We start from the raw sequence: 22,786 nt of genomic DNA, 5'->3' as shown, positions 1-22,786 counted from the left end.
ATTACAACACAGCATCTCTCTCTTCAGTGCACCTACATCACATTTGTGAACAAACCTGGTACCAGTTGTTCAAAGAGCGGATAACTTTATCCACTGAATAAGTTGCTATTTAGCGGAGCAAATGTACTCCAACCAACGCTTCTGGCAAGTTTTCCACGCAATCCCATACTTAAATTTGACATATGCTTCCACTCTATTCACAAATTTTAGGATTATCGGGAAAATACTGCACACAGCTTAAGTGCCGGGTAGTAACCTATCCAGTGGATAAAAGTATCCGCTATTTGAACAACTGGGGCCTGGACTATTATTTTCAGGTTTCCATCAATGAAAATATATCTTTTGGGTTTTAAAGCGTGGTTTTCACTAGCGATACAAGCACAGGCGCAAGCACAAGTCAAGGAAAAAATTTGATCCTTGCGCCTGTACTAATGCTTGCGTCGAGGCCGTTTTCACGGTGAAATAAGCATTCTTATGCTTGCGATTGTGTTTGCCACTGTGCTTGCGTCTAGTGAAAACCAGGCTTAACTTTTCCCTTGAACTTTTGGAAGTCATACCGTGATAGTATCCCTCGAAGTGTGACTAGTTGATGTCCAAATTGTATCATCGTTTATTTTTTCAAGATTGTTTTCTAACCCTAAAGATACTTGATGGATGGATAATTACTTTTTTGGGTTGGGTAGTTGTGTAATTACGTGTAAAAAAGCCAGCTACGAAAATAACTCGCCAACCACAAAATTCTGAATAGCTAAATTAATGAAAATAAACTTAATAAATTAATGAATAAATAAATTTATTTATAAAGCAATAAATGAAAAAAGAAAAGAGAATCAGTCGTTTATACAGAATCTTAAAGGTGAACGGTGCTAAAAGCGGGACTGCCAAAACAGCTTATTTTATTTATTTATTTATTTATTTATTTATTTATTTTTTTTTTTTCATAAATAACTGATTCTTGTTCAGGATGTTTTATTTTGGTAACTGCTGAGCATCCCCTACCCCCCACCCCCATTCCCACTCAGAGAAATAAAGGAAGTGGCGTGACAGGCAGACTGTGGGTCAGACACAAGTATTAAATTACCGATCAACTCTTCAGCGGGACCTCGACAAAAGAACCCTTGATTCTTGCATAAATCCTATTTTGCGTTCGATACCTTTAATTAAGAGGGAGATTTTGGGGATAAAGGACGCTTTTAAATTTGAAGTTAGATTTTGGTCAAAACTGACCTAAGTTTTTATAAATTTGTTTTGCTTGCGTATATTTGTAAATTTAGAAATATATAAATTGATGCCGTGAAATCACTGTGGAAGAAGCGTTCATGACAGTGAAAAGCAATTCTTACCATTTCAACCGTATCCTTGTAATAATCTGGCCAGTAGTAACGCTGCTTGACCTTCTTGAGCGTGTTGTCTCTGCCAGCATGGCCAGAAAAATCAGCAGAGTGGCATTCTTCAAAAATCCTTGATTTTTCGTCTTCCTTTATAACCAATCGCTTTAAAGTCGAGCCATCCTTTTGCTTATCCATGTAAAACAGGGAATCCTTTTGTTGGTCGTACTCGAATTTTTTGCAGAATTTCCGTAACACTAACTTTTCCTGTTTAGTAAACCCGGGCGGATAGGCCTGGCTTTTCACATATTCCAAAACATTTCTATATTTTGTGGAATCCATCTTTCCAAGATTTTCCCTTTTTCCCGCGAAATTCTACTCGCATGTTAGAGGGGATACCCAAATCGCTAGTGTTTTGGGCATGGGGGGAGGGTACCGGGGGATACCGAAAACACGGCAGCCATATTGGAAGGGGATACCCAAAACACTAGGGATTTGGGTACGGGGGTGCCCAAAACTCGGGGATGCCCAAATCACTGTGACACCGGCTCCCTCTCAAATGGGGTAAAGGTAGCCACCTATGCAGACGTCCTTAGGGGTTCGTCACGCGTTTCCTCTCACGCGTGACGAACGGATGTTTCGAAAACGAAGACCCCAAAAGCGAAGACCGAAGACCTAAGACCCCCTCATCGAAAACGAAGACCCCTGATCGAAAACGAAGACCCCCTCATCGAAAACGAAGACCCCCTGATCGAAAGCGAAGACCCCCTCATCGAAAACGAAGACCCCCTGATCGAAAACGAAGACCCTTTGATCGAAAACAAAGACCCCCTGATCGAAAACGAAGACCCTTTGATCGAAAACGAAGACCCCCTGATCGAAAACGAAGACCCTTTTGCCTCAGCTCAGACCTAAAGACAGATTCTGTCAAGTGCCTTTGTCAGTATTGACATACACAAGACAGCATTTGTATTAAACTGCGATTTAGGGGAAAATTAGGTATCATTACAAATCCTGGGAAGGGAAGGAGTGGGTGGACAATACTCGTGTTCGTTTACCTAAAACACGGAATCCGGAATCCGGAATCCGGAATCCGGAATAAAAGAAAAAACAAAAATGAAAATTCGTCGACATGAAAATTTCAACGAAGGTTAAAGTCACTTGGGAAACAGGTTTTATAGCTTTTGGAAAATTGTAATATCAGTCAGGAGCCCAGTGAAATTTTCAAAAGTTTCCCTTAGGCAGTTGAGCCACTCATTTGGAATAAAGGTTCCCAATCTTCAAACGTACCCTTAAATACCCCCACACCTCTTCCTACTCGATAACGTTTCCTCCTGCCATAGCACGTAGATAGACAATGAAACGTAACTAGAGAAAAGAGTCAGTGTTGCGTTTATCACTCATCAACTCTTCACAAGACTCACTGTCTTTGCATAATAATATAAAAAGTCTTGAAACAAATCCGTATTGGGGTAGCTTAGATTTCATCTTAAAAAAAAAAGCTTTGAATTGGCACCGACCCTGGGGCCCGTTTCTCGAAAGTCCCGATAATTAACTGGCCCGGAAAGCTGTTGTTGTTTACATTCAAGGTCGAGGTTTCAATAGTTTTGCAGATAATATGACAAAACTATCAGTTAACAAAACAAAATGGACTGGTTTGTTAGCTACGACCGCACTTTTATTCTTTAGATTTTCATTTGAATATTTGATTTCGGGCCCGATAAGTTACCGGGACTTTCGAGAAACGGGCCCCTGGATAGACAGCGGGCAAAGTTATTTATTCATTTATCAACTCATCCGTCCGTCCGTTCGTTCGTTCATTCTTTCATTCCCTTCGTTCCTTCGCTCACTCACTCACTCGGTCGTGGTTCTGTCATGCCTGCCGGCATACATTCGTACGTTCAATCATGTATGCATGTATTCATTTATGCACCTTTTTACAAAAGAGTGTCGAGCTGCCGGTACAAAGGAAACGTTTTATGTCGATGGCCTTTTTTGAAATACAGTTAGAACTTCAGGAGCCTGTGAACGATTTCCCATAATTTAGTAATCACAATAGCAGGCTGTAGATAACAAATTATTTTATATCCTCTAATTCTAGATACCTTGGAAGCCGGTAGATCTATTGATTTTGATTTAGAGGTAATAAGTCTAAATATTTTAAGCCCCATTCCCACCCTTATGCCCAAACAATTTGTTGAACCGTAATATACGTTAGTCACAATGTTATGACATGTGTAAAGATATATTTCCATCGTCACCATTGTGAATGCGCTAATTTGCCTACTGTGCCTGTCAAAACACCACCAATCGTACACATCCCTCTCCCTTAGCTTTTCCGAAAGAACGAAAATCCCCTACTCACAAGCCAATCAGCATACGGCAAGTTGCACAGAAAAAGAAAAATAGAAAGAAAAGAAAGTCTTTCCTGATTTACGAATTCCGTTAATTTGATTTTATAAAAATAGATAGGTGTCGTTTTGGTGTGTTTTAAAGTTTTACGCTTTAAAGGGACTGTCTTAGAATACTAACACTTAGGCAAACTTTTGAAAATTTCACTGGGCTCCTGACTGATATTATAATTTTTCAAGAGCTATAAAAACTGTTTCCCAAGTGACTTTAACCTTCGTTGAAATTTTCATGTCGACGAATTTTCATTTTTGTTTTTTTTTTTTTTATTCCAGAATCCGGATTCCGGATTCCGGATTCCCGATTCCGGTTTTCGGATTCCGGATTCCGGATTCCGGATTCCGGATTCCGGATTCCGGATTCCGGATTCCGTGTTTTAGGTAAACGAACACGAGTATTGTCAACCCACTCCTTCCCCTCCCAGGATTTGTAATGATACCTAATTTCCCCTAAATCGCAGTTTAATACAAATGCTGTCTTGTGTATGCCAATACTGACAAAGCCACTTGACAGAATTTGTCTTTAGGTCTGAGCTGAGGCGAAAGGGTCTTCGTTTTCGATCAAAGGGTCTTCGTTTTCGATGAGGGGGTCTTCGTTTTCGATCAGGGGTCTTCGTTTTCGATGAGGGGGTCTTAGGTCTTCGGTCTTCGCTTTTGGGGTCTTCGTTTTCGAAACATCCCGTGACGAATCCCTAAGGAGGTCTGCATGGGAGGCTAGGTATCGGGGGAAAAGAAAAATCGGTGAGCCGGGCGAGCGGAGCGCAGTATGGGGGCGAGAAAGAAATAGAGGGAGCCTTCCTCCCTTTCTTTCTCGCCCCCTCTCCGAGACCGATTTTTGTCTTCGCCCTTTACTTATGTGAGCGGTACACCTCGGGATTTTTGGTGGAGGTGTGCGGCTCGGTTCATATGCATCAAAATTTTAAACCCCTGACCTATTTCAGACCAACATTTTTAGATCTGGCCCCAGTTGTTCAAAGGGCGGACATTTTTATTCACTGGATAGATCGGTATCCCGCAAATGAAATGTGTGCAAGATTTTGCCGATAGCCCTATAACTTGTGGATAGAGTAGAAGTATGGGATTGTGAGGAAAACTTGTCAAAAGCGTTAGTTGGAGTACATTTGCTCCGCTGGATAGTGACTTATCCAGTGGATAAAGTTATCCGCTCTTCGAGTAACTGGGGCCTGCCTGTAAAGTCCATACACATTATCGATCTAAGTGACGTTCACGCAGCCATCTTTTGATGTCATTTGCTGACACATTGCAATGTACATTGGAGACATTATTAAAAACAAGTCCTTACCACACTAAACTAATACGTTAGTGAACTGACATATAGAGGACGTTTGCGAACTAACCTAGGACGTTGGCGAACTGACTTAAGACGTTAGCGAACTGGGGGTTACGAAACGACTCGAAGGCGAAACGACCGATTACCACATTGTCAGACCTGGCTCTAAAATCCATACTCATTTCTGTAACTGATCCATACCCGTTGTTGGAGAAAAACGCAGACACACATGATGGCTGGGTGCTCGGTTTCGAGTTCGAGTTCATGTTCGTTATGGTAACCGGTCGTTTCGCCTACGAGTTGTTACGCCAACAGCCCGAACAGCCAGTATAGCCAGTATGGCTCTGAGGTCAGTTAGCTAACTCAAAAACAAAAACCTTTCTCGTTCTTTAAACTATCATTGCGACTGGCGAATCACATAACTCATTCGCAAACTGACTTACGACGTTGGCGAATTGTCCGTTAGCGAAACATTTCGTGGGCGAAACGACCGCAATTACTCGGTATAGCTGGTAAGCAAAAACCTACCCTCGGGGGAAAGGTCGGGCGCGGGCAATAAATTACTACTGGGACCCGTTTTCAGACTTTTGGCCTCTATACCATTTCTTAGACCAAAACGGCTCAAAAACCATATCCTTTATGAGTGCGCATACCTATGTAACTTACATATGGGATTCCTCCGCCGGATCTGCGTTAGGTTGTTCAGAAGAGCTGATAATTTTATCTAGTGGATAAGATGTACTCCAACTAATACATGTACATTTTGTCTACTGAATAGCGACTTATTCGCTGCATAAAGTTTTGCGACTGAGCCGTACATCGGATGTCAAAATACATGTACGATTCGTGCTCCAATACAATTTTTTTTATATAAATTTAAGAATTTATTTCAGTATAAAAATATCGAGGCTGAAATTTGCAAAATTTTAAGAATATTTTAAGAATAAACCCGAGGCTGCACTAAAAACCTGCACAGTAGCCAAATGTTCGATGCTAATGGCAGTTCTCGGATACAGCTCTAGCTCTGGACACCAAAGACTTGGAGACCCCCAATACATTGTAAAACGGAAATGTCATACGCTATAATCTAAGAATGTTCACAAGAATATTTTCAGCCTAACATCGGCGGAAACAAGAATATTCCGGTGCCTGGGCCGGAAAAACAATTTTCTTATAAAAAAAAAAAAAGAAAGAAAGAGTGTACTGGTCGATACTGTTGGCCGTCAAATCGGTCTTTACTGGCATTTCTTTTAAAATTTGGGAAGACGAATCTGGAAACTTTCCCTGATAGACGAGAATTTAAGAGCCATTTTGCTTTCCAGTAACTCCAAAGACCTCTTATGAGGACTTTCTCGTTCTAATCCCGTGACAGGACCAATCGCATTAGTGAAGCAGTTTTTCCTCATTGCCCGTCGCGAAAGTTGGGGAAAATGTAAGATTTGCTTCTCTCACGACACGAAAGAGGTCATAATTTACCACGGAGTAAAATAATCATTGCTCTAGTCTGAAATGTCAGCCGTCTCTTCCCCCTAACCCACAGGGCTAGGGGGAAGAGACGGCTGACATTTCAGACTATCATTGCTCGGGCAGCCGAGCTTACAAATGCAGTTGGCGCAGAGAATTTCATTGGGCGTGATGCCCAGACCACAAGGGGGTAAGGTTTTTGTATACATTCGATGGTGTCCCTCGGAAAATATTTTCTAGCGCGTTGTTTTAAAATAAATCCTAAATTATTTCCGTGGATCGAACGAGGGCACGGGGGGTGGGGGATCGGGTGGACATTACTGGACTGACTGATTACACTCCCGCTGAGAATTCTCTCTCGCTGATGCATGCAACCGAAGTTATACAATTCGCGTCGAACACCTGATAATGGAAGGTAGAATGATTTTTAAAATTTCAAGACTCGTTCGCGGCATATTGTGTGGGTCGATATTAAAAGAAAAACGCTCTGAAGCTGTGTGTCAATTGTTTTGCATCTTAAGTAAAACATCGTTTCACCGCCTCTATGATTATTTGGAACTACTTCATATCCCCTACAATTTGGCTTCAATGAGGAAAAATGTTCGACCACCCAAGACCTTCTTTGTATCATTGGGTCTATCAGCCAGTCCATCGATAACAATACAAAAATTGGCTGTGGAATATTTAGCGAATGTTTGGTTTATCAACAGAGTACTTTCAGTTGATAATTAAGGTAAATTGGCCACCGTAAAGAGATTCGAGTGCTGAGATTTCGAGCGTTAACTTCGTCATCTTTGTACATGCACTGTAATATTTGCATCTTGAATAAAGCATTATTTTCGCGCAAAATTAACACCTTTTATTCTCCACAAAATTAATGTCCTTTAATGAAAGATCATTTGTGAACTAACACCTCTACACACCCGTCTTTAACGCTTAAATATAACATAACTTAACTCTCACAACTTTATAAACCCCTCATTCCCACCCTCCCCAGCAAGCGATCGGTGCTCCGATTCAAAAACTACTTTCACCCACCAAATTTAATCATATTCTACAAGCTTAATTTAGTTTGAAACCTATCTACATCTTAATGCTGCTTATGTAGTTCCTAATTTTTAATTCACTAATACCTTACTTTAAAAAGATGTGATTAAATTTTTGGTAAAGCTCTAAATATGTAAAAAAAAAATTATTTTTGCGTTGTGCACTTTTAATTTACCCGCAATGCAATAACTATAGAAACCTAAAGTATATTACATTCCTCCTGAGGAATTAAGCCAAAAATTTCAGTAAAAAGGTTTCGACGCAGGCAATTCTCTTCTTTTGCAGAAATTTGGAACGACTTTGTTGTCTGTTGGGAGGAAACTTTTAAATTGAGAAGTACACCAGACGCCTTTCTGTTCCAGAGTTGTAACAGGGTTAATTGATCACAACTGTCAGACAGGCTTTTTTAAATCAATGATTAACAAGAAAACCCTTTCACAAATGCGGTTTTCAAGAGTACTTAGTCTTTGACATTGTTTGACAACTGGATAACGAAACCCCCATTTGATTCAAGTTAAATTCTCATAATAAAATAAGTACTAATACTACAGAGATATGTTTTAACTTCCTTAGCGTTAAACACAGTCTTAACAAGGCACCCCCCCCCCCCTCCCTCCCCAACCCCGCCAAGAATAGAACTGTAATTTTTTTTTTTACCGTGAGTACACTTAACCTACAAGAACTGAAAATAAGTTTTCGCCTAAATTTAAACTGCGAAGGTAGACGATTTTCCAATAGTAATTCTTTTAAGTACATTGTTTGTTCAGAAATGTCCATACTTTTAACACTTAACAGTTAAATTCATCACATCCTTAATCATGTTTCAATGTTTACATCTTTTTGTTGTAAATTTCCTATACCCACTTCAAATATTAAGGTATGAATAAACACCGTATCTTTTTATCTATTAACATAACAGCAGGTAGCCTGTTCCAGGCTCTACGAGAGACGGGAAGGAGTGGGCGAGGGGAACGAAAACCTCGCCCTCTCCTTCGCATCTCTCGCAGAGCCTGGAAAAGACTAGCCAACAGGTGACAAATCTTGCAACACTGAGGTTGTCGGTAGCCCCCCTTTCCGCACCCCAGCTCCCCTTAATTTTGGTGTTGCTTTAAGCAATGTCACACTCTACCAACAAATGGGGAGGAGAGGGGAGGCTAAGGAAACTCTCACTATTTAAATTATGTACCAAAATGACTCAACTCCTCCTCCCACTCCCCTCACTCCTCCTGTACATGCATAATCACCTGAATAAAGATTCACAAATGTTACAGGACTTCAACCGACAGTGAAGAGTCTGGACTGGGGGAACAAGAGATAGTCTAAAAAAACTAAAGTACTATACCATTAATTAATGATGATAACAGCAGAATGTGTTCAGTCTTCTAAGAAGTTTATACCCATGAAACTGATAGTACACTCAACATTAACAAGATCTTTGAGTAATGATATTATTAATTCAAGCAAGGCAGCGAAGGGATTTACGCAATTCATAAACCTTATTCAAGAATGGCTTCCACGTCAAATATATTCTTTTGTTTGCATTCAAATTACCCCTTCTTGCCTCATTCAAGGTAAAATATTCTTTGAATTTTTGAGCTTAAGAATGAGGTAAGAACGGCTAAAATTTGAATACCAACAAAAGAATATTAAAATAGTAGCCATTTTGGAATAAAGTCTATCAGATACTTGCAATCTTAAAAATCTCAAGAAACAGCTAAAAAAAACCCACCATGTAATATGCCTTCAAAATACAGGGATGTCCCATGATGTTTTCAGATTCAAATTAATTGCCAGTCATTTGAAGGATGGACCTGAGAAGGCAGGATCAAAATTAACTGTATGTGATGGGGTGGTCACTGTTTTCATGCCACTGTTGAATAAATATGCATGATTCTTGAGGGGAGGGGGAGGGGGTACAGGGGGGGGGGGAATGCAGGGTACAGGGGCACAGTTAAGAGATTCCCCTTCTTTCTAGTATCCCATGGCACTGCTCAATGCCTGATTACTCTTAAGTCGTTTTTAAGTCGATTTGTTCTAGTCTGCTTATTACTTCTGCCATTGTTGGCCTCTCCCTAGGATCTTCTGTAACACAACTTGACACCAGGTCCCTGAGGACTTGATCTGTTATCACGGAGATCTGGCCTTGAGTCTGGTGAGGCACTGGAAGTTCTCGGATACACATTTCACATAGCAACAGTCCAAAGCTGTAGACGTCAATCTGAAATGAACACAGTTTTTCACTTAACCTCATTTTCAAAGAACCCAGTTGGAAGATTGGAAGACTTATTATTGCTATTATTATTCCACCACTTGACAAAGATTCCATGAGGGAATCGTAAGCTTGTGCTTGAACATAAATTTTCGATCCTGAAAACGAAACTTTTTTCCAGTTGTTGATATATTATGACAGGATAAAGAAACAATTCTTTGCCCCTGATAACATTATTATTATTGAAAGAAATGTGATGGTATATTTCCAGCCTGGTGAATGAATGAGAATGATGATTATTCTAGAAAGTGAAGCAGGCATACTCGGAAAAAAGAAATCCGAGTGCTCCTATCAGGAGTCGAACCTAAGACCTAAGGTCTTACATGTAGGTTAGACTCCTGCTGATAGGAGCACTCGGATTTCTTTTTTTCTTTTTTCTTTAAGACCTAAGGTCTTAGGTTCGACTCCTGATAGGAGCACTCGGATTTCTTTTTTCCGAGTATGCCTGCGTCACTTTCTAGAATAATCATCATTCTCATTCATTCACCAGGCTGGAAATATACCATCACATTTCTTTCATATACCACACGTTCGACATTCAAATCCTAGCAGTATGCAGGATGTTTGTCCCATGAACCTAGTTTAATGGCCTTAGCTCCCACGAGTCTCCTGTAGCTCAGTGGTAGAGCATCCGAACTAGTAATCGGAAGATCTTAGGTTCGACTCCTGATAGGAGCACTCGGATTTCTTTTTTCCGAGTATGCCTGCGTCACTTTCTAGAATAATCATCATTCTCATTATTATTATTATTATTATTATTATTATTATTATTATTATTATTATTATTATTATTATTAATATTATTATTATTATTATAATAATTTATTATTATTATTATAATTATTATTTTTATTTTTTTAACATGACTGAGTTTACATGGAGCAATTGAGCAAAGTAGCAAAACAAAACCCATTCCAAAAACTATGCAATTCCAGAAAATATCCATGGCCATCCCAAGACAACCATTGGAAATTTAAATCAATCAATCAATCAATCAATCAGTCAATCAATCACTTGAAAGGGATCTTAAGGCAAACATTTTTAAAGGAAACTAAGAATCCAACCTGGAATTTCTAGAAAGTGGCAGGGATGAAATTCTGGAATAACACACACTGTGAACTCAAGGGTGACATACCTTTGGAGACTGTTCAGGTGACAGGGCCTCTGGTGCAGAATAAATGGCAGCCCCTGGGTTTATAGTCCTACACTGTCTCATAAAATTTGCAGTTCCATAGTCTGACACTTTGGCTCGCCATTGGTTGTCTCGCCGCCATAGCAACACATTCGCACTGCTTATATCGCGGTGGATTATGGGAGGGCTGTTCAGGTGCAGATAGTTCAAAGCTCTGGTGACATCAAATGCAATGGCCACAATATCTGTTTTGGCAAGAGGCTGTTTCTCAAGTAAATCTCTTAAACTCATGTCCATTAGCTCAGTGACAAACAGGGGTATGCCATCGTCATTTGTAGCACCAACAAATTGCAGCAAACATGGATGACGACATCTGGAGGCAATGTTCATCTCTCTCATGAACAAGCGCCTATTGTGTGGAGAAAGAATAAGTTCATGAATCTGCTTCACTGCCACTTTAGAGCCACGAAACCTTCCTTCCTTGACCATGCCCCAACCACCAGTACCTAGACTTCTCTCTTCTAATACTTCAACTTCACTTCGGTGGATGAGCCAATCACAAGAGCTTAATTCTGGCCTAGTATCACTTATCTGCATTTCACTGAGGGTTGTGGAGACTTCCTGTTGCTGTGTTTGCTGTTCAAACTCTTCCTTTTCTTGACTGAACCTCTGTTTCAAAGTTTCTAACTCTTTTTGCAAAGCCACCTTTAAGCTCCTTTCCTTCTCTAGCTGTTTTAATGAGTCATTCAACTGCTGCTCAATATCTGATTTTGCAGCACGTTCTTCAATTAAACGCTTCTCAAATTCTTGCCATTCACGCTCAAAACACTTTTGCATTTTCCGAGTCTTAGCCTTCTCTTCCTCTAACTTAAATCCAGCTTCTGATATGTGAAGTGCTTGTTCACTTAAATCTTTCTGTAAAGCATTATGTTTCTCGTTGAGCTTGTCTTTTGCTGCAAGTTCCTCACTGAGATGCTTTTCAAGATTTGAAATCCTAAACTTGCTCTCCTTTAACTGATACTTAGTCTCTTCCAAAAGTTTCTTCTCTTTAAAGTATAACTGCTTACAGTACACTAACTCTTTTTCACTGGATGCTTCTTCCTTTAGGATACTTTCACTACAGTTTTCCTCAACACTGCCATTCATTTCCAAAGTTGCAGGCCTATTTTCATCCAAGACTGAGGCACAGGTTTTTTCCTCAAGAAGTTCGGCTTCCACCATGGAGTGCCCTGAGCTCTCCATCCCAGAATCTTCTTCGTTTGGCTTTTCTTCATTCGATATATGTGTGTAATCATCTTGAATGCTCTCTTCTAGAAACAAATGAGAACAAAACACAGATCAAATTTTATGTAAATGAGCTGGCCCAGGGAAGGAGGGACTCCCATATAAAAGTGACGAGGGTAATCTTCATATCTTTTTAAGGTACTAAAATCTAACATGACTTCCATCAGAGGTTTGGTAGTTCCTTTTAGGGTATTGAGCCATATAAATTGAATAGAGATAATTTTATGACAATGCTTTCAAAAATCTTTACAAATGGAAGACATTCAAAGGAATAGCTTTTATATGCTATATTCATATTCATTGTCATTTAGTTTATTGTTTTGGAGTTGGTACAAACTGTACTTCTAAGGGGTAAAACATTGTTTGGACCACACCCACAAAAAAAGAATTCTGGTACCTTGGTTCTTTTCAAAATTTCCGATGACCACCCTCATCGTTTTATATGGAAGTTCCCCCCACCCTGGCCTGGGTGAGCTGGTACAGTACTGTAAAATAGGACAACTACATTTTAATGGTACAGTATTTTACCCTACTGCTTCCAAGCTATGAGTTTTACTGTGAATACAAAGGTACAGAAAACAAACTTGTGGGACTGTGTATTAGAACAGCTTCACACTTTCTCCATCGATGTGGCCTGATTCCATTATCACTTCTCCAATTCCTTCTTACAACCTGTACAGGCAATTTGTGTTTAATATTTTACCATGCTTCTCCACTAAATAAGGGAATTTTTAGATTCAAATCCCCAAAAACATACAGGGAGCATCCTCAACATTATTTATGGGAGTACCCCTACTCCTATGTAACCAGGACTGAGCCTGCCTGATCTTCTATGTAATAAACATGTGGCTAAGTCAGTAAATTTTCCTATTAAATTTTTGGTTCACAAAATCAAACATAATTCACACCACAATAACTACCTGCACGTGATTTTATTTGCCAATAGTGGTCAGGGCTCGAGACTAACGGTAACCAACTTTTAACAAACAGGAAAAAATTCCGTTTTGGCTTGTAGGGTTTGTGCTTCCACTAGCCATATTGTAAAGCACTGGAGTGCTATCAGACAGCGCTGCGGCTTATGCAAATTTTGCTTTGGCTAGTGAGATCACACCTATTACTACTCACTGGGCTACTGAACTAAAAAGTTAGTCTCGAGCCCTGAGTGGTGAATGATCACAAGTAAATCACATCACCTCTTGTTTCAGGTACACTAGGCAATTTTGTACACTGATCATGGCAATTTTGGACTCCACTAATTGTTGGTGTCCAACAATTTTGAAAAATTATCCATGATGAAATTGCACCTTCTGACTGGTTCGATTAGTTGGCAAGGAGCATATAAAATTACAGAAATAATCAATGACAATTTTGTAATCAGATTACCGAAAATAATTGCTTATTTTTCTTGCCAAATGAGAAGTGAAATTTGCCAGGGGGGAGGTGGGGGGGGGGGGGGGGGGGTTAGGTTTTCTGTGCCAAAAGCCTGGAAATTCCAAAGAGGAATGGGTAATTTTATTTTGATGGCTAATTTTGGAAAATCCCTAGGGAAGGAATTCAGCATTACCATTGTCAAAATTAAATCAGGTTAGTGATGGTAAGAAAGTACAAGATGAATAACAGTGTTAATAGTGATCAGCAAGTCCTATTCATTCATTTACTTATTTATTTATTTGTTTAATTATTTCTTACATCTACAGGTTTAAAAAATGAACACACATTGAACTAGGTACAATGGCAATAGCATGTGATGCCTCAAAGTACAAAATGTAAGTTAACCATACCATTATTAACAATAATCAATAATCTGCTTCATTGTTCATCAAAATTATTCAAGACATATGACAAAATACTTTAAATTACCATGAGCCTTGATGTTTACATCTGTTTCATCATCCACCAGAACAGTGATCTTGTCTAACGATACAAACAGTCCTGCTCCTGGGGGACACCGGAAATACCTCTGACACCTAAAAACTCCATCTGTGGTACCGCGATTGCAAAAACGGGGATCCTGAGGAGTAACAGAAAGCACACAGTGAGTATTGATTATACCTGTCACCACATGCTAAAAATTACATGGTTCAATTTGATGTATAGTTTCTGAAAATATCTCTAAATTAATTAGCTTCATACCTTCCTATAAATCATTTGGCCTTCAAGGAACCCCACCCCCCTGGAAATTCCAACCTCTTGGGGGGGAGGGATGGGAAGTATGGGAGGGAAGGTTACACTCTGAGGATCAAACATCTATGCGCTTCAAGTGTCAGTAGCTATTCTACACCCCAACCACCTTCCTTCTGTGATTATGCCAACATCATTCTAAACAATTAATGCTATCCCACAAAGGAAGTAATTAGCACCTGGTAAAAAAAACCAAGCTTAAAAGATTTGTGATATTAGACTTCCTCATTACAACAGAATGAATTGACCAGTTAGGACTGCAGCAGTTAAAGATGGAAAATAATGACAGAACATTTATCGGGTCGATACTGGATTTAGCCACTGACAAATTACTGGATTTATCCACTGAAAAATTAAAAGTTATCCCAGTGCTGAGCTAACAGAGGGGTCCCTGGTTCAAACACCGATAAAACTGGCTTTCTAACCTGACAAATTGAATGGTTAAATTAAGAATATTTTGGCGAGACCCCTTATTGACCCCTTAATAAAATCTTCACTGAAATCATGACTTCAAAGATGATCTGGAACACTGCTTATCCCTTCTAAATACTTTGCCTTAGGTTTAATACGTCCACTCTGCTAAAGGCAATTTTTCTCCAGACAACAACTAAATACATTGTACCACATGTAGTATGCTGTATGGTTTTATGTGCAACCATCATCAATGCTTGAAATCAAATAATTTGTGTATATAACTATGTTAATGATTGTTATTGGTTGCCAGTCATGCGCTGCAAGTGCTGTCAAACTGTCTGGACCTGAAGCACACTGGCTCTGGTTGGTCAACCATGGAAAGAGGAAAGACTGAGGGCATTGCAATCCTCACAATCAGAAAATGAAAAGTTCTGCAGAAATCACTTCACAACCTACATTTTCAAAAATTTCTGGTGTGACAAACCACGCCCCCCCCCCTCCCTTCCCCGTACATAGAAACTCATGACAAGAACAACCCTCACCACCTTCTAAATTGCCTTGATCCTGCCTGACATCTTAAGCCGGTGACACACCTGGCAATTTTATACACTGATCGCTGCGATTGGCGAAAATCGGCAGGTGTGCCCTCAGTGCAAGGTTGCGATTTTTACCAATCCCCGCAATCAGCGTATAAAATCACCAATATCTGGCATGTTAGATTGAATTTGCCAGCATTCGCCAAGTGTGCCCATTCCTACAATTTTCTACACTCATCGCTGCAAATCGCCAATCAATCAGGATGGGCTATTTTATCAATCAGATTACTTTTCAAAATGGTGGATAGCAGCGATAAGGTGAAAACTGGGAACATGCTTGAAGTGCCACATCACCACAGTCAGCGAAAACAATTGCCAAGTGTGTCTGCATCAATCGGTAGGTGATCAAACTCGCTGTGATCAGCTAATTAAATTGCCAAGTGTGTCTGCATCAATCGGTAGGTGATCAAATTTGCTGTGATTGGCTAATTAAATTGCCTAGTGTGTCGCATGCTTAAGACATCTTTAGTCATTTTTATTCACCTATTAAAAACAAGCTCTGCACAAAATTTTGGAGTTGACAGAAAATCTGATAGTGTTAAGCAAGGTTAAGGATGTCAAGATTTAACTGTAAAATTAACACATTGTATTTTAGCTTTAAACCACTTCTTGTGGCGTAGGTATCTTCTATAAAATTTTTTGTACATACCACAATCTCAACACCAAACATGACGCCATCATAAGGCGGCACAGCTCCCTTGTAATGAAGAACAGCGGCAACATCTTTCTTCAAATCATCCATCCATACAAACACTTGACATCCTTCATTCTCCGTCACACTCCAGCTGAGAAGACTTTGTTTATCCTTTATCATCCTACACCTCTCCTGATAAGACTGAACAGCCAACAACATGTAAGCATCTTTGTCGCTGATGATTTGCAAATCTTCTTTTGGACATTCTACGCGCAGACCCTTTTGTTTTAGCCCTCGTAGGGCAAGCTTTTCTTCGATTCCAGTGGGTTGTTCATCTGCAGGAAGAACCTCAAAGAGTTCACCTTTAAGAGCTAAAGGTGGTAGCGTCCCGTATACGTAATTGGACAGCATTCCCCATAACATACCGGACCCTTGAGTCAAAGGGTCTTCTAAATCGCGAAGAAGTATGTAATAAGTTTTCTTTTCCATCGCTTGGACGAGACGTTAAACGCTTGCAAGGTGAAAATAACTTACCACGCCCTGATTATATAAATGTATCACTATGAATTTAGGCGGACACCGTCGCCCATGAGCCACAAAACTGCCAATGATGATGATGACATAGCGAAATCGTAGTGTTTGGCATGGATGCAGTATTGGAAATGTTTAGCAATTGTTTTTAGTAAACCTCAAGATCTCTCCACTTGCAATCTCCTTTAGTTAAAAAAAAAATTAAGAATGAACCTTGAGCATTTGACGTGATACGCGTGCGAAAAAAGTACAAACCCAGTGCACATCCATCTTGGCCACTCCTTCCGCCATAATGAATAAATTAACCGCGAGAAGACTGAGGACAACAACCTAAGTCCAGCCTTATCAGAGAAGGCCCTGGACACAACCTACTTGCTCCTTGTACAAGATGGCGCTGGTTTGTCAACATACCAAACTGTTTATTCACTTTTATTCATCTTAAGCGGCTGGTAGAAGTTTTGTGGTTATAATTTATATCTGTTGGCTCGTCCCTTAACACATGCTGTGAAGCTGAGAATATTTGCACGATAGAAATAATCACAGTAACGCCTTCAGGCTGGGAGCAGAGTCTTCGATTTTCCGAGAAAAATTGGGAAGAATCCCTTCCTCGTACTAATGATTCTACGAAGATCGGAGAAACACTGTTCGCAAGGTAGACCTTGCTAGCCACACAGAATGTAAAACTTTATACCGGTAAGTGTGATGATCTACCCATTCCCTACACTTTCTTTCAAGCTATATATATGCTCATCCTCAATAACAATCTTCTTTTCATTCTCAATGGCCGTTTTCACACTAGAGACGGATAATCCGTCTTGATGTGAAAACGGGACGGTCCTCAATTTGGACGGATAATCCGTCTGATTTCATCCGTCTGATTATCCGTCTATATAGACGGATTTTGAAGACGAATTATTCGTCTATTTAAAGACGGATAATTCGTCTTCGAATTCACACCTAGACGGGAAATGCATCAGACGGGTTATCCGTTTTATAGATGGATTATCCGTCTCTAGTGTGAAAACGGCTAATGTTCTTAGTTTCTGAGTCATGAGCAGGTAACTATTTTAACCAACATTGGTTCTGCATTCACCTGAAATCACAAGTAGGTGACTGCTGACTGCTGGTAGGTTACCATGCAACTGGTAATTTCTATACTTGATCTAATTATCAAATTCCTGTATTTTTTTTTTGTGAACTTGTCAAACAGGCAGAAACATCACAGAAACGATGCCGAGAGGGTGGCGAGAGATGCAAAAGCCAGAAACAGCAGATTCCCAGAGAGGGCGACGGCAAAAACCTGGACACATGTGGAGAAGGAGAGAATGGGACAAAGAATCCAATTTGTCATCGGTTTCTTCCCATGATAGTATTTTTGAACAGGCAATGGTTAGTGAAACCATGAAAAGTTCAAAGTTTCCACCAGTACAAAATGAAGGTTTGGAAGCTAAATTAACAAATGAAACAGAATCTTTAGTAAGCAGCAGCAGCAGTGGTCATAATGGTACACTTTATTCGCTTATGGGAAATATACAGCCAGAAGCAAATTCAACAAACAGTGCTGAACGTGTCTCATGTTATTCATCATTTACTCCAAGTGACTCTTCAAATGCATACAATAAAGTGACAAACTCTAATAGCATGAAAACATTGTCTCTGCTTCCATTTCTTGGTATGACTGGTACGGTTGGTGTGACAGGTCCAATTACATCACCCACATCTGTGCCACAGTGGATGCAGTTATTAAACAAACAAGATGCTGAAAAGCTGATGCAAGATTTGAACTCAGGTTTGTATTGGATTATTTTACATTAGCCACTCAATGAAATGACTGCTGTATAATATATAGCCAAAATTCAGTTTAGAAAATCTGCACAGGATCAATCATACTAATTTTATAACATCTCACTCTTTAGTGATAATGGACCACTGGAAGCAGTGACTTGCATTGCCTTGCCCTTTTTATTACATCTTTCCATTATTTGTATACTGCTCCACTGAACTTACAGTAAGAAGAATGGGCTCAGTGGAAAAACATATTGTTGTTGTTATTGTGATCATGCATAGTCATTGAACTGGTTTTGTTTGTAATGATTGGGGCTTTTTCATACAACATTAATTTTATGAGGTGAACTTGAGAAAATTCAACCAGTATGATACATTTACACTACAATGAGGTCCTATGCCCCACTTATAAGGCACAGAGATTTGTTAGTTACCTGGTAACTTTCATTGGAAACTAAACTAAATTATACATGTGGCTCAATAACTGTGAACTATGGAGTTATTGAGCAGTTCGTTTGCAGGGTCCGAAATTGCAACTGACTGGTCGCCAATGCGACCAAAAATTAGGTGTTGGTGACCAGAAATTTAGAACTGGTCGCCAGCAGGCAACTAATCTTTCGTCCCATCGGCATTTGACACTCCAAGGTAAAAGGACTCTTTCTAAAAGAAAAAATAAAAAGCTCCGGTGGACAGTTGTAGTAAAACGAAGTGACGATTTTACGATCGCCATATTTACCTGGCGCCATATTGTTTTAGCGGCTTGTCCCAATACGGATATCGCGGGCGAAAACATGACCTGGCGAGATCCGGCAAGATCAAAAGCATTGGCGCGTAATCCTTATTTTATCAATAGTGACAGGCCTGCGCGGTGCGGACTGGCTTGAGCAACAGAAAAAGTGTGAGGGTCTGGCACTAGCTTATTGATCGTCGTTGCATTCGGCGAAGAACAGAATAAATAACTGATACGTTAATTGCACTCTTAGTTGAGTCTAGGTATAGAAAGAGGGCCCCCATGTGTTGAACATAGAACTTAATAGGATACCAGCATACTTCCAACTAAATGGAAATAATAAGAGAAAGAAATCCAAGCCTTCGCAAGAACATTGGCAAACATGCTTTTTGAGCTGTAAGACTCTGTTACCGTTACACGGCTTTTGTGAGTCTGCTTTTATAGCTGTATGTTTGTTGTGTTAAATGATAACATTTTCTTGAAAGGTTTAATTTTGTGCTTTACTATAAATTAAGGTAAATTATACCCTGGCCAGAAAGATTGGTTTCTTTAGTTTGTGGCAAATTAAGAGGCGAAGCGGCGATTGTGGCGTGGCAAGCAAGAAACCAAAAAAAAACAATAACACTCGCTTTTGGTGACCAAACCCTTCCATCTGGCGACCAAAATTTTTAGGTTAGTTGCCAGTTAGCTCACTTAGGAAAAAGTTAATTTCAGACCCTGGTTTGTTTTGCTGAACAAGGTGGCTCTAATTTTTGAACTCATGAATAGAATCTAAACTGTAACCATTGAATTAAAAGCTACTAAGTTGTGCTACTGGCCTGTGATATTTTTGATTTCATCATTATTACTACTGTTGAGTGTGCTGTACAAGATTGTTCTAATCTTTGGTTGGCATGGGTCTGTGGATGAACTTTTCTGAATTGTTTTGAACCTCACTACAAAAGAAAATTAGTTGTGTTTGCACATGAATCAATGTTTTCAATAATATAATCATTCAAACTGTTATAAAATGTTAATTTTAGGGAAAAGAAGGTCAGTTGACCACCCTAGCTGTAAATTAGGGCCAACACAGTGTTCTTAGATATTTTATTATTTTACCTCCATAATTTGTCGAAGGAGGCAGAAAGCTAATGGCAGGCAATCTGGAGGATATGTCAATGTAGCCTTCTACACAGACATTCTTTAGCTCGAGTGCATGATGTGCTGAGCCAAAGAACGTCTGCTTCGGATGCTACTGTCAATGCTGACTGAGCTAAATTGCAATAATTTCTTTACAGATGTATCCTTAGATGTGCAGAAGCTAAGAGATGAAATTAAAACATTAAAACTTGAACAGTTTAAGTGGCAGAAAGAGCAAAGTGATTTACTCTCACAACAAGAATATCTTGAAGAAGAACTGGAGCAGGTCCAGCAAGCTAAGGAGGAAGTCGAACGGCAAATGGTCAGCTTACGGACAGAGTTGAGAGCTCAGGAAGAGCATGTGCGTGAACTTGAAACAACTCTGTCCACAGCTCGACAAGCATTGGAGGAGTATCGACACAAAGAACCTTGTGATTGGGTCATTTGCCGAGATGAAGTTCAAATGACTGATAAATGTCTAGGGGTGGGAGGGTGGGGAACAGTTATCCTGGGTAGATTTAGAGGCTGCAAAGTAGCGGTGAAACAAATTCATGAACTTATTCTCTCACCTCATAACAGACGTTTGTTTGAGAGAGAGATGAACATTGCTTCAAGATGCCGTCATCCTTGTTTATTGCAATTCATTGGAGCAACAAATGACGAGGGTAGCCCTTTGTTTGTCACTGAGCTCATGGAAACTAGTTTACGGGCATTGTTAGAGCGGAGGAAACTCCATGAAACTGAAATCTCCATCATTTCTCTGGATGTAGCTCTGGCACTGAATTACTTACACAAGAATGAACCTCCCATCATTCACCGTGACATCAGCAGTGCTAATGTTTTGCTATGGCAACAGGGTGACCAATGGAGAGGCAAAGTGTCAGATTACGGCACTGCTAATTTCATGCAGCAGACCATGACAGTGGCTCCTGGAGCTATGATCTACAGTGCACCTGAAGCGCTAACATCAAATCAAACTGTCAAGGTAGGTTGATGTTATCCTAAAGTACAAAATTAACATTTTAACCTCTGATATCAAAGAACAAATTCTCCTGTCTTGTCCCCATACTTTTGTTATAAAATTACAACCTCTTTCCTTGGGTGTGAAGTGGAGAGACCCTGGGAAGGAGGTTGATAAAAGTACTGGGGAGAAGTTGTTATTTACATTTACCTTGAGTGATTATATATTTAATTCCCATGACCCCAGGGGTTGAATAAGCATTGATATCACAAGGAGAAATTTGATGCTGATCACAGTTAGGTCTTAGAGGGTTAAGAGGCTAACTTGCTTTCTGTCACTGGAACCCCACTCCCCTCAGAACTCTATTTAACAAAAATTATGATATTAAGCTCAAAATATCTCCTCAGCTGCGATTAGTTTTGTTCAAGATGCTTTCTCACTTTTGTTCCAGAAGACCACTCATGTTCAAAAACCATCTGATCTCCAAATTCCAATTCGATCAGGAAAGTGTCCCCAATTAGTACTCTACAGTTAAATAAAGTGATTTTAATTATTTAGTTTACACTTGTCACTTTTAATCATAAGCTTAAGGATAAGAAAAGTGGTATTAAAAAGTACAACAACCATTGCAGCCAAAATGGCCTGTGTAAATGACCTTAAGGAATGTAAAAAGAGATTCAACTGTATCCATACTGCAGAGACAATAAATTGGTGTTTTATAGAAATTAATTTATTGCTGTCTGATAGATTGATGTTTACAGTTTTGGCGTCCTCCTCTGTGAGATGTGCATCCGGGAACTGCCAGATCCCAAACAGCGTGCAGAACAAGTTGCCTTGGTAGCAAGTCACAAGTTTCGGACCCTCATACGGCGCTGTCTTCAATCAGATCCTTTGGCTAGACCAAACGTGGAAGACATCATTGGTGATTTGGATTCAGACTTCATCAAATAATAAAGAACGTTTGAAAACCACTGCTCATTCCCAGGGTCTCTCTCCTTTCCATTCCTTATAGAGTGACCCAGTTATTCTCGGAGATGGCCACGATTGTGCAAAAGTCTTAGCCCAGGATTATTATTCAGTGTTTCTGGGCAATGATTCGAACAGCGACTGTGTAAGGAGTAACCTGAACTATTCATACAGATGGGCATTATATCTCTCTCCAGCTCTATGTGGGTTCCCAGCACGACAAAATGCAAGGACACTCGTCACAGGACCTGGCATCCAAACCTGAGGAAGAAGTAATAGTTATAGGTCCTTCATGCTTTTTAACAAAAACAGCAACAACTTAATTAAAGTGTCAAGTCTGACCTGTAATTTATTTTCATTTAATGCTGATGTCAACTGGCTGCCTGGCTCTGCTAGCCCCTACGGTTATTCCAGGCAGCCAGTACTCTAATTTTATTTCTTATATTTTTGCAATGAACTTCACACAAGGAAAGGGTCCAAATAAAGGTTGTTGTTGTAGAGGACCATTTCAGTGGCACTGGTCAACTAATCAGGGAAACTGATAATAATAAATAGAATGATAACAACTAGAAATTCAAAAGTGATGTGCATTTTAATATGTTATAATGTAGGCTGTAAATAAAACGTATTAAATACTCAAAATCTG

General features: G+C 39.7%; 2 protein-coding genes across 5 annotated transcripts; one reads left to right on the top strand and one right to left on the bottom strand.

The window, feature by feature from the left end:
- Nucleotides 1-7,333: 7,333 nt before the first annotated feature.
- LOC146476330 (uncharacterized) lies at nt 7,334-16,881 on the bottom strand. 2 transcript variants are annotated; one of them, XM_085114907.1, is made up of 4 exons: nt 16,064-16,881; nt 14,084-14,234; nt 10,943-12,246; nt 7,334-9,756 (listed from the first exon to the last, which is right to left on the bottom strand). In XM_085114907.1, the coding sequence occupies exons 1-4, from the start codon at nt 16,535-16,537 to the stop codon at nt 9,547-9,549; spliced, it is 2,139 nt and encodes a 712-aa protein (XP_084971033.1). In that variant the 5' UTR covers nt 16,538-16,881; the 3' UTR covers nt 7,334-9,546. The 2 variants fall into 2 exon arrangements, with proteins under 2 accessions (XP_084971033.1, XP_084971032.1); XM_085114906.1 differs by having other exon boundaries at nt 10,943-12,249; nt 16,064-16,879.
- A 75-nt stretch (nt 16,882-16,956) lies between these two features.
- Nucleotides 16,957-22,786, top strand: LOC146476329 (uncharacterized). 3 transcript variants are annotated; one of them, XM_085114914.1, is made up of 4 exons: nt 16,957-17,028; nt 17,794-18,368; nt 20,372-21,198; nt 21,922-22,786. In XM_085114914.1, exons 2-4 carry the CDS (start codon nt 17,810-17,812, stop codon nt 22,123-22,125), a joined length of 1,590 nt encoding a protein of 529 aa, XP_084971040.1. In that variant the 5' UTR covers nt 16,957-17,028; nt 17,794-17,809; the 3' UTR covers nt 22,126-22,786. The 3 variants fall into 3 exon arrangements, with proteins under 3 accessions (XP_084971040.1, XP_084971038.1, XP_084971039.1); XM_085114912.1 differs by having other exon boundaries at nt 16,960-17,272; nt 17,790-18,368; XM_085114913.1 differs by having other exon boundaries at nt 16,960-17,276.

Source organism: Pavona decussata, unplaced genomic scaffold, assembly GCF_977016875.1.
Source record: "Pavona decussata unplaced genomic scaffold, jaPavDecu1.1 SCAFFOLD_78, whole genome shotgun sequence".
Lineage (NCBI taxonomy): Eukaryota > Metazoa > Cnidaria > Anthozoa > Scleractinia > Agariciidae > Pavona > Pavona decussata.
The sequence above is the reverse complement of the archived record's forward strand: the minus strand, read 5'-3'. Positions and strand labels throughout refer to the sequence as shown.